The following is a 13,263-nucleotide window of genomic DNA, read 5'->3' on the forward strand; positions in this document are numbered from 1 at the left end:
TATTTATCTATCAAACCTGATGAAGCCAATCAGCTAACCAAACTACAGGTTAGCTGATTGGTAAAGTTAAAGATATTAAAGATTGGATGACCAACAACTTTCAAACTCAAACAAAACTGAAGTCGTTGTGTTTGGCCCAAAAACTGTTAGGGATGCAATGTCCAGCAAAGTTGTCACCATGGATGGTGTTACCCTGGATCCCAAAACCACTGTGAGCAATCTAGGCATTATTTTCGATCAGGATCTATCACTTAACTCTCACATAAAACAGATTTCTAGAATTGCTTTCTTTCATCTGCGTAATATTACTAAAATTAGGCATATTTTAACACAGAATGAAAATTAGTCCATGCTTTTATTACATCCAGACTAGATTATTTTAACTCACTTTTCTCAGGCAGTCCCAAAAAGTCCTTAAAAACCCTTCAGCTAATCCAAAATGCTGCTGCCCATGTACTGACTAGAACCAGTATCAGAGACCATATTTCTTCTGTGTTGGCTTCTCTGCACTGGCTCCCTGAAAAAGCTAGGATAGACTTTAAAATACTCCTCTTCACTTACAAAGCCCTTCATGGCCAGGCACCTACTTATTTGAAAGAACTTTTAGTTGCATACTATCAAGCTCCATGATTGTGGAACCACCTCCCTGCCTCAGTCCGGGAGGCAGACACCCTCTCTATGTTTAACAGTAGGTTAAAAACATTCCTTTTTGATCAGTCCTATAGAGTGGCTCAGGCTGCTCTTAGATATGCTGCTATAGGCTTAGACTGCTGGGAGACTCACCTGGATACACTGAGCTCTTCTCTGCTTGTCCTCCTCTCTGACCTCTCTGCTCCTCCTTCTCCCTGACCTTTTCTCTCCTAATTTTCTTTTCTATTTACGCCCCAGTGAATACATGTTACTGACATGACTTTCTATGTGCTTTATCACCTCACAGGTTTTCCCAGGATCATCACAGGTTTTCTGTGGATCATCTCTGGACCTGCTTCTGTGGTCCTGCCTCTCTCCTGCCTTCATCGTCATCACTCACTTATTCATATAGTTATGATAGTGTTTATTACATAGTTCTATAGATGGTAGAGGATTCTATTATTTGTACTAACTGTTGTAGTAGTAGCAAATCCACTGTTAACAGTCATGGTCCTTTGTTCTGGTTTTTAGTAATTATACCAACACCAGCAGATCTACTTTTGACAGTTCTAGTTCAGATATCTGTCCATCAACTGCATCCATGTGTCTCCCCCTACTTCCCCCCTTCTTCCCCAGTCTCTCTCTATCTCTATCGTTTTCTCTTTTTCTCCTCCTTTACCCTCTGTCTCTAACCCCAACTGGTCAAGGCAGACAGCCATCCTCCAGGAGTCATGGCCTGCTCCAGGTTTCTACCTGTTAAAAAGAAGTGTTTCCTCGCCACTGTCACCAGTCACAAGTGTTTGCTCCTGGAGGATTCTGTTGGGTTTCTGTAAATTGGCTTAGAGCAACAGGTGTCAAACATGCGGCCCAGGGGCCAAATCTGGCCGGCCAAAGGTTCCATTCCGGCTCACGGGATGAAAGTGCAAAAATGAACCTGAAAACTCAAGGTTGTAAAAAATCATTTAGGTTCAGGTTCCGCATACAGACCAATGTGATCTACAGTAAAAAAATAACAACACAATAACCCATAAATGATGACAACTACAAATTTTCTTTGTGAAAAATTATGTGGAAAAAATTAAAGTGAAAAAAATAACATTACACCGTGAAAATATTTACATTTACAAAACTATTCTTTCACAATAAAATGCAAATAAATACATATATAAAAACAAAGATGAACAACCCGAAATGTGCAATTTGAACAATATTCTGCCTGTAACTAAATGTTTTGTGCATTTATGGATCCACTGTAGTTGTGTTAATAATAAGAGATGGAATATTGTAGAAATTATTCAAATTTTAGTTCCAAACTCCAAAATTTTAACAATATTCTGCCTGTTACCAAATGTTTATGTAACATTGTGTGTAATGCACATGTATAAATAAAAAGTCGGGGCATAATGTTAAAATTGCCCTAATTTTTGTTTTTTTTTTTCAGGTTATTCACACCTTTTTTGTAGAATGTAAATATTTTCTTAATTTAATTGGGGTTTTTTGTACTAAAACAAAATGAAAAACTTGGATTTGTCATTATTTATAGGTAATTAAGTCATTATTTTTCTGGTCTGGCCCGCTTGAGATCAAATTGGGCTAAATATGGCCCCTGAACCAAAATGAATTTGACACCCCTGGCTTAAGTCTGGTTTCGACCAATTCGATATGTAAAGTGTCATGAGACAACATTCGTTATGATTTGGTGCTATATAAATAAAATTTGATTGACTGATTGATTGATTAACTTTCTTCTTCTTCTCAAAAAACCTAATTAATTAAGAGCAGCACCTCCTGGTGGATTGACTGAGAAATGGTCATTCCAACGCATTAAAAGTCAGAAGCAGCACTTTGTTACAGTCAGACTAATGACAATGACAAGAAAACACATTTTCAAAAGTAAGTAAGAACTGTAATGGTATTATTAAGTACTCATATCTGTACTCAGTATCGGCAAGTAATCAAATTAAGTACTTGTTCTTGGTATGGATAAAAGTGGTATCGGTGCACCCCCACCCCCCACGAACATCTGGGGATGGAGTAGGACAGAGTGGACTAGCATAGGTTCCTTGGCCTTCGGGTGGAGGAGAACCTGAGCTGGACTGTTACCACAACTGCCACGGTGAAAAAGGACCAACAAAGGCTTCACTTCATTAGACTGTTTAGGAAACCTGGCCTGAGCCTCCGTCTCCTCACATTAGTATATAAAGGACTGATTGAGAGCATCCTCACAAACAGCATCACTGCCTGGTATGGAAACACCACCAGGAAGAGAGGAAAATCCTCCTGGTATGGAAACACCACCAGGAAGAGAGGAAAACCATAAAGACAGTAGAGAAGATCATAAGAGCAAAACCTCCATCTATAGACACTATGTACACACAACACAGACGGAAAAAGGCAAACAGCATCATCAGAGACACACATCACCCAGAACATGCACACTCTCTCTCTCTCTCTCTCTCACACACACACACACACACACACACACACACACACACACACACACACACACACACACACACAGGTCATACAACCTCAGACAGACAGACAGACACAGAGAGACAGGCACACAGACACAGACAGACAGGCCAACAGACAATATCATCACCCATAGAACACGGTTCCATAATATCCTCATCCCTTCCACAGTCAGACTGATGTCAGGAGGATAATGTGATATCATGATTTGTGAAAATATACACACTTTTAATTTGCATTAATTGGCGTGTTATCTGTATGCATTCCAAGCTTTCTGCATGTGTGTTGACGCCGCGTCACATACCACGCACTGAGGGTTAGGGTTACAGTTAGGATTATGTGAACCGGAGATCTTGGCGTAAACTGACATGCAATCAAATGGCGTTGAATAACATGCGAAAGGACGAAAATGTGTACGTATAGCACACCAAATGCCATAAGAACTGGTGTGAAATACTACACAATTTCATGAGCTCAGTCTCGAGGATAATACTGTCAGTTTGTCCTACATCAATTCACAGACACTTTAAAAGGAGCAGAAATGTGGAATGTTCTCATGTGTAATATCATTAAGTGCAATTCGTGCATAGTATTATTTTTAGATAATTGTGAGATGTTACTGTGCTACTGTCTTTTAATTGTTTTATACTGCTTTTACACTTTTATTATACTTTTATACTGCTTATATCTCTGACTTCTATTTTGATTGTATATTTAAATCTTTTATACCTGTACTCTGAGAGACCTTTGCATAATAATTCCTATGTACCTGAGTGTGTACAAATGGCAAATAAAACTATCTTATCCTATGTTAGGAAGATGTGGGTGTCAGGTGTAGATAAGTAGGTGTAGGTGTCAGGTATAGATAGGTGTAAATAGGTGTAGATGGAGGGTGTAAGTATGTGTAAATTTCAGGTGTAGGTGGGTTTAAGTGGGTGTAGGTTTCAAGTGTATGTAGGTGTAGGTGTCAGGTGTAGATGTAGGATGTAGGTGGGTGTAGGTGTAGGTAGTAAAGTAATTAAAGCCACAAGCAGCATTGAAAGGCCCTCGCCACAGGCATGTCCAGTACAAGTATCTCCATTGCTCAGCAGGTGCGCTCTAGCACCAAATTTTAATGTCTTCTGATGAATGGGTGTAGGCCTGGGAGATTGACAGTTGAGTAAATTTTGAGGCAAATCGGTGTTTGTATGTTGGAACTGAAAAAAAAAAATTGGATCAGTAAATATGTAGGGGGCGCTATGCAGCCAAAATTCAATTTCTTCCACTGAATGGGTGTAGGCCTGTGAAATGTACCACTCAATCAAATTTGAGCCAAATCGGTGTTCATATGTCTGAACTGCAATTTTCGTAAAGGCAAATTTGTAGGGGGCGCTATTGTGTGAAATTTCAATGTCTTCTGACAAATGGTTGTACGAGGGCTGTTCAATAAGTTCATGGCCTCACCCAGAAATACTGGTTGTTATAATACAGGATGTTACATTATTTCGTGATGGGATAGTGATGCTTGAACATCGATGGACCAAGTGCATTGCTGTAAATGGAGATTATGTTGAAAAATAAAATATAAATTATCAGTCTGTGTTGTTCTGTTCTGGGTGAGGCCATGAACTTATTGAACGGCCCTCGTAGGCCTGGGAGATTGGCAACTGATTCAAATTTGAGCCAAATAAGTGATCGTATTTCCAAACTGAACCAATTTTAGTAAAAAAATTAAATTTGTAGGGGGCACTGTGGAGCCAAATTTAAAATTTTTCAGATGAATGGGTGTAAGCCAGGGAGATTGACAACTGACTCCAATTTGAGCCAAATCGGTATTTGTATTTCCGAGCTGAAGCAATTTTTGTAATGGTAACTTTGTAGGGGGCGCTATAGCGCAAAATTAAAATTTCTTCCAATAAATGGCTGTAGGCCTGGGAGATTGAATACTGATTCAAATTTGAGCCAAATCAGTGATTGTATGACTGAACTGAACACATTTTGTAAAGGCAAATTTCCGAAAAAACTTTGCAAAGTTTGCAACCTCCTTGCACAAAAACGGTGACGCATATCCCAAAAATTTGTAGGCCATAAGGTGAATGCCGTATTGTTTCGTCCCGTTCCGACATATGGGGCACTACAATCTTTTTACTCAGTTACAAAGATATATTGTTCCTGAGCTAAATGTCAAAAGTTCTCCGATTGCAATCCTGCAATTTTTTTTAAAATCAGTGTTTGAATCGGTACTACTTACTTCATTGGCGTAACGTTATTGTTATCATGTGTGCTAAGGTTTGAGTCATGTACAACCTGCTGGTCCAATAAGAAAGCGCAAAATATCCAACATGGCTGCGACCAGGAAGAGAACTTCCAGTAGTTTGGAGGAGGAAAATACAATGAAAAGTTTTAAAAAGCAAGCAAAAATATGCTATATGCACCTCATATCCGTAAAAAAAAGAAAAAAATACAGGATTTTTCAGCCAAACGATGGGAAACGTTAAGAAACTGTGTCGAACGATGGCTTTGTTTGAGTGGTGAGAGCAGGACTATAGCTGAAACTTATAAACACTGTATCACTATTGACTTTGACAATGTTCCAGAAGATGCTAAGTTTCATGCAACATGCTACAGACAGTTCATTGATAAAAAGCGATTGGATTCCACAGAGAAACATAAAAGAGAGAATTCAGATGCCAAGTAATCACAGTGAGGTGAGTCTGTGCAAGCAGGTGATGCCGGCAGCACTGCAGGATCAACAAGTGAAACTCCGAGGAAGAAATTACAGTCCAGGATGGGTCTACGTATTGTTTCATCTGGTCCTGTTCTGCTTGCCTTGTGCATAATATGTAAAAAAGTGGATAAATACATCACCATGTCTGGCAAACGCACAAAAGATCATCTTTCACTGGCACAGACGTTATCAGCAGGTGTGTAAAAAAAAAAAAAAAATCTCTCTTACACTCACACGCAAACACTATATATGTGTGTAAGTTTATTCTATTCTCTATTACTACTACTATTACTGCTATTACTACTATTATTACTACTACTATTGCTACTGCTATTACTACTATTACTACTGCTACTGCTACCACTACTACTACTACTACTATTACTTCTTCAACTGCTACTACATACATTACTACTACTGCTATTACTACTACTACTATTACTGATCATAACTCATTTTCTCTCTCACACAATGCTGCTTGCAGCTTTATGAAAGTCCAACTAGGTATGTGTGTGTGTGTTTCAGAAATGAACCACCTTCAATGTCAGCTACAAGATCTTCTGTTCTGTGAACAGATCACGCAAAAAATTATTATTGTTGTGAACCACCACCACCAAACATTCATACACCAGTGTCAGCGGCACTGGGTGAAGTGTCTTGCCCAAGAACACAATGGACTGACTAGGACAGAGCAGGATTCGAACCACTGACCCTTCGGTTTCTGGACGACCTGCTCTACCATCTGAGCGATGGTCACTCAGAGTCTTGCTGACAATGTCTCATTATTGCTCCTTGGTAGTTTGCCCTGTCCATGCCTCCAACATGTGATGTGATGCTCTACACCAACACTGCAGAAGGGCAAACTACCAAGCAGCAATGATGACACATTGTCTTAAAGGTATTATGTGTGCACCCTCACCCATTGGTAGTGGATGGCACATTGAGGATGGGGAGTTAACAGTGACCTGGATGACTAAAAATCCTGCTCCTCAAAAGTGTTTTGCAGTTCGTCCACTGCACTTGCAAGCAAGGCAAATGGGACACAGACGGGTGTTCCTGTACGTCAGCAAGACTGTCTTGCACTGATTTGTGTAGGTGCCAGCACTGTGTGAATGTTCAGAAGGAAACAGAAGATATAGCTACATGGGATGATGTTTCTGACAGTGATGGTAATGATTAGACATGTTATAGAACCATAGAACATCCTCTAAAAAAAGCATGCATTGAACAAAAATAAAAGTTTACAGTGTACTGTGTAAAAAAAAAAAAAAAACAGACCGAGATCTATTAAAAAACATGTATTGTTACATGACAAACACATCATTGTTAAAAGAAGAAAAGAAACCCTGCAACTGTAAACACTGTAAATGTCAAGCAGTGCTGTTTCATTGAGGTGTGTGTGTGTGTGTGTGTGTGTGTGTGTGTGTGTGTTTGTGTGTGGCAAAATTCACCATGCGTAATATGTGAAATTAGTAGAAGAAGCTTTTTTCCACAAATTTCCAAGATTTCATGGTCTAAATTCACATTGCATGGTAATAATTAATCAAGACTTGTCTTAAATGTTATATTCAGGGTGGGGAAGCAAAATTTACAATATTTTGAGGCAGGGATTGAAAGACAGTGTATGACCAATTAGTTTATTGAAAGTCATGAGAATTTATTTGCCACAAGAAAATTTACATAATAGAAAATGTTTTATTCTATGTGTCCTCCTTCTTTCTCAGTAACTGCCTTCACACGCTTCCTGAAACTTGCGCAAGTGTTCCCCAAATATTCGGGTGACAACTTCTCCCATTCTTCTTTTACAGTATCTTCCAGACTTTCTTGTAATAGTTTTGCTCATAGTCATTCTCTTCTTTTACATTATAAACAGTCTTTATGGACACTCCAACTATTTTTGAAATCTCCTTTGGTGTGACGAGTGTATTCAGCAAATCACACACTCTTTGACGTTTGCTTTGCTGATAACTCATATGGGCAAAAGTTTCTGAAAAGGTATGGATAATAGTGTTAGGTATGATTATGACATCAATATATGTTTGGTTTCAAAACAATTGACGTAGTGCCTGCTGAGAAAAAAACAACTATAAATTTTGCTTCCCCACCCTGTATATGTATAAATGTCAATTTGTGAGAGATTTTGTGTTGCTAAAATGAATGTTGATAAAAAAAACAAGTGAATCTAGCATCACAGAATTTTCATTTTTTTAATTTTATATTCATATAGATGTATGGCTTGTGACAAAAAACTGCAGGATATATTGCAGAGAACTTGTCACCCAAAGTCCATGAGGGTACAGTCTAAACAAAAATGGATTTAAAAAGTAGTGCCCAGACATGGGAACAAAAATCATTTTCTAGCCACTTTTCATGGTTCACCTTATGGCCTATTGGCTGACTTTTGATGCCCCACTTCTCTAGATACTGTACACCAATTTTGAGCTCATTTCGCCAAACACCCAAGGAGGAGATGGTTAAAATACCATGTCAGCAAAAATGCTGACTCAGCATTTTGGAAATTTCAATACAATATGGCCGACTTCCAGTTGGTTTAGGGGCGTGGCCATAATATTTTTTCTTTGTCTCCTGACAATGAATCTGTATACTGATTTCCGTGGCTCTACAACAAACTTTACATTGGACATGGTCCCGTTGGCGTAATGTATTTCCACTTTTCAAGGGGGCGCTGTCACAAAATGTCTTTACCGACATCTACGAAACCTATATGTAAATTCAATTTTGCACATTTCTGAATTTTGGGCAAAATTTAGTAAGTTTTCGTAAATGTTCAGGGGGTCAAATTAGAGCTCAAAGCACAGGAGAAAGAAAAATAAGACAAAATAAATAAAATAGATAAATAAATAAATAATAACAATCTGAGCAAGAACAATATATCCGTTTTCCTGGTAACCACGTATTTGGCTTTATTTGAAAGCTCTTGAGGTTCCCACGTCTCCGTGGGGTTCAGTTTCTCATGCCGTGCACTTACACATGCATAACTGATCCCGACTGGACATCTCTCATTGACTCCCATTTATTCCAAGCAGGTGTGTGTACATGACATGTACATGTTCGGAAAGGTCTCACTGCCGTGAATGTGAATATGAGTGAGAGTGGTGACAGCGGCGAAAGGCGACCACGTCACTGGCGATTTCATCCCAATGCGGCCAATGCAGACTCAATAGGCCCTGTGCCGGCGTTACTCGGCTCGGGCCTAATTATTATGAACCAAATGAATGTAATTTTTGATGCATCTGCTGCTGAGAGAGAATTAATATAATCATTAAATGAAACACACACCCCACCCGGTGTGTCCCTGCTGTGCACCCGCCCCCCATCCCCCACCCGGTGTGTCCCTGCTGTGTCTTACCTGTGTGGGGGCAACAGACAAGTGATGTATATTAGTATTAGATCTTGTGGGGGCAGGGGGAGGGGCCTCAGCTGGGGGGAGGACACTAGGGTAAACTGCCGTTTCTTCTCTGTTTGTCACATCTGAAACATAAATGAAACATATGAGGGTTAGGACGCTCACCAACGCTGTGGATCTCTGCTCCTGTCTGAGTTCCACCTCTTTGTCTGGTCCACAACTCCCCTGTGCACCAATGGATGATCTGACCCATCACTAACCCCAGGGCTGGATCAAAACCAGACCCAAAGGATTAGGGTTAGAGAGTTAGGGGGTTAGAGGGTCAGGGTTAAGAGTTAGGGTTAGGGGGTTAAGGTTAGGGTCAGAGGTTTAGGAGTTAGGGTTAGGGTTAGAGGGTTTGGGGGTTAAAGGTTTAAGGGGGTTATTCAATTCAATTCAATTCAATACACACATACTCCTCAAGGGGCAATTTAAAAAGGGCATGAAAGTAGCATAAAAAGAGACTTAAAAAGAGACAGGACAGTGCCGCCACACACACAGACAAGAAAACACACATAAGTAGGGGCGTAGGGACACTAGGGACACGTCCCTACCAATATCCAGCCACTACTGTGTAGTCACTATCAATACAACCACTGTCCTAGTGTTTAGTCAATAATTGTGGCACACAGAGGGTTAATAGTCGGTCTCTGCTAGAAATTCCACCTCTAATGTAAATGTTGCTCTCCGATTGGCTCTTTGGTTTTGCTAATGTACATGTGATTGGCCGTCCTCGCTGTCACTCCATCTACTTGTAAAAGGAACCTGCTAGTTGGACCGCTAACATAAGTTTTCAATATGTTTGGCATTTGTTCTGCCTGGGTCGCATCAGCTAGATAGATTTTACTATCAGTGGTGTCATTTACATGTACATTTGCACATTTGTTTGTTTGCATGTGTGCGCGCGCCAGTGCGTGAGTGCTTGGTAATTAGGATGTAAAGGATGTCAAAGAAAAGAAATAAGACACTTATTTAGGAGTCAAAGTGTAAGTTAGTTCGAAGGTATACAACTGCAGAGGCTCAACACAGATACTGAATAAAAGACACGATTTAATGCCAAACGGATACACTTTTTTAAAGTTACTTTACTTATTATTTAAATATATTTCTATGGAACAGCAACGGTTTAAAAAACACATGAAGAAAATTTGTGGAGAAAATACAATAAAACCTCATATTCTAAATGTGATTCTAGATGTGATTTTATCCATATTTTGGGAGAATAAATGAAATGTAATAAGTGAAACTAAAAGTCATTTTTGCTCAGGCAATAACTGTACCATCAAACTCTATGATCACTGTATCCCTAATCTGTTCATATGTCATGCATCAACATATTTTTGTCAGGTGACAGACAGTAGAGAGGCAGGAGGAGGTAGAGGAGCAGAGGCTGAAAATTCACAGGTGAGGTTAAATAATAATGGATTTGTTAGTCATGGGAATAACTTTGCAGAATGCATTAAATTCTTGTATTGTCCTTAGATATAAAGATATGCATTATAAACTTGTCAATTACTGAAATTTTTTTTCTGACTATGATTGTTTGCTTGTTTGATCAGCTCTACGTGACGTGAAATTATGATTGCAAATGCAAAAAAATATCAACTTTCCGGAGTGCTGCCTTGGGAGCGCTTTTGTGTCCCCACCAATGTCAAACTCAAACCTACTCCCTCGCACATAAGTAAAGTGCTTGGTGGATGCAGACATAAAGTGCTAAGTATGGGGCAGCTGCAAAGTGCTAAGTGATTTGGGTACAGAGTTGAGGAGCTGGACAGCCCTGTGGATAAAACTGGCTTTCTTCCGCTTTGTCCTGCAGCCCGGACAGCTGAGCCTGCTGTTGATATTGTCAATAACTTCAAGTTCTTAGGCGTATTTCTGATTTGCTCTCCTGGCCTCTTCACATCAGCAGCGTCATCAAAAAAAGCCTCCTGACTAGCAGTATACTGGTATGGTTTGGGAATATTACATCACACGACCACACACTCCTGGTCAGAACAGTAAAATCAGCATCTAAAATCATTGGAGCACCATTATTACCATTATTACAAGATATCTACACAAACCGCAGCAGGAAAAAGGCTCTGGGCATCATACAGGACACCAGTCATCCCGCACACAGTCTCTTTTATTATCTACCATCAGGAAAGCGCTTACAAAGCATCAAAAACCCAGATTACTCGCTTCAGAGACAGCTTTTTTCCTCAGGCTTCATGGCTGCTAAACAGCAGCTCAGCCAGAAGGAGGTAGCTGGAAACCAGCAGCCTGACTTACAGCTTTTATAATTGTATTTATTTATGTTGTGTTTTTGTATTACAACAGGAGGGCTAGTGCTATTTACTGTTAAGTATTTTTAAGTATTGTTGCTGTGATTGTTATTGTTATTTGTTTGTTATGTATTTTTTGATACTGGGCGGAGAGAGAGCCAGGGCACAATGTGTTTCATTGCCATGGTACTTATACCCTTTAACGCATATGACTTGAAACTTGAACTACAGCAGGTTTTAACTATGTTTACCAGACGATTTCTGTTTTGCAGAGTGATGGAATGGAACCAGCAGGTGAAGGAAAAAGTTATGACATTTTCAATGAAGGCATAATAGAATGTGGTGAGAATGTCCTTACTGACCCCGAAAGATTTTAATTTTCTAAGATGATACTGTCTCTGAAGGCATTTCCTGAGGACTTCCTCTGTGTTTCAGGAGAACATAAGGGAGATTGTTGAAGACAGTTCCCAGATACTTGTACTCACTGACAACATCCACTGGCTTCCCTTTTATGGTGGTGGTGACTGCCTCTGCCAGCTGTCTTTGATTGGATGAAAAGGTCACAACCATCTCCTTGGTTTTATTCATATTAAGCTCAAGACAGGATCTCCCACACCACTCAATAAAGTCCTGTACAGCTGGGGTGTGTTGCTCTGTGTGACCAGAGAGCATAGACAGGAGAACAGTATCATCTGCAAATTTCACAAAATGTCAGTTGGGGTGGAAGGATCTGCAGTCTTCTGTATAAAGTATGAAGAGCAGCGGTGAAAGGACGCAGCCCTGTGGAGAGCCAGTGGAGGTGAAGAGGACAGCACGCCACCACTGGACTCTAGAACAGTGGAGGTGCGTTCTCTGGAGTGACCAATCGCGCTTCTCCATCTGGCAATCTGATGGACGGGTCTGGGTTTGGCGGTCGCCAGGAGAATGATACTTGTCGGACCGCATTCTGCCAAGTGTAAAGTTTGGTGGAGGGGGGATTATGGTGTGGGGTTGTTTTTCAGGAGCTGGGCTTGGCCCCTTAGTTCCAGTGAAAGGAACTGTGAATGCTTCAGCATACCAAGACATTTTGGACAATTCCATGCTCCCAACTTTGTGGGAACAGTTTGGAGCTGGCCCCTTCCTCTTCCAACATGACTGTGCACCAGTGCACAAAGCAAGGTCCATAAAGACATGGATGACAGAGTCTGGTGTGGATGAATTGGACTGGCCTGCACACAGTCCTGACCTCAACCCCATAGAACACCTTTGGGATGAATTAGAACAGAGACGGAGAGCCAGGCCTTCTGTCCAACATCAGTGTGTGACCTCACAAATGCGCTTCTGGAAGAATGGTCAAAAATTTCCATGAACACACTCCCAAACCTTGTGGACAGCCTTCCCAGAAGAGTTGAAGCTGTTATAGCTGCAAAGGGTGGACCGACATCATATTGAACCCCATAGACTAGGAATGGGATGTCACTTAAATTCATATGCGAGTCAAGGCTGGTGAGCAAATACTTTTGGCAATATAGTGTATGTGGCTGCATGGTGTTGAAGACTGATGAGAAGTCTGTAAACAGAAGTCTAGCGGGGGTGTCAGAGGTTTCCAGATGTTTGTGGATCATGTTCAATATAAATATTTTAGTGTCACCTACACCTGGTAAGCAAACCGCAGTGGGTCTATCATTGAGTTGGTTGGTCTAATAAGATGCGCTTTTATGATTCTCTCTATGGCCTTCCTAATCAGGGAGGTGAGAGCCTCAGGTCGTAGATCACTCAGGGCCTTGGTGATACCCTTCTTG

At 40.4% G+C, this 13,263-nt stretch overlaps 1 protein-coding gene across 2 annotated transcripts in view; it reads right to left on the minus strand.

Annotated features, from left to right (window-relative positions):
• Positions 1–13,263, minus strand: part of nisch (nischarin) — a 189,772-nt gene that overhangs the window by 74,969 nt on the left and 101,540 nt on the right. For both annotated transcript variants that reach the window (XM_030133491.1, XM_030133490.1), the window contains exon 14: positions 9,183–9,304. In XM_030133491.1, coding sequence (XP_029989351.1) covers positions 9,183–9,304 — 122 coding nt within the window. The remainder of the gene's footprint in view (positions 1–9,182; positions 9,305–13,263) is intronic.

Source organism: Sphaeramia orbicularis, chromosome 5 (genome assembly GCF_902148855.1).
Source record: "Sphaeramia orbicularis chromosome 5, fSphaOr1.1, whole genome shotgun sequence".
Lineage (NCBI taxonomy): Eukaryota > Metazoa > Chordata > Actinopteri > Kurtiformes > Apogonidae > Sphaeramia > Sphaeramia orbicularis.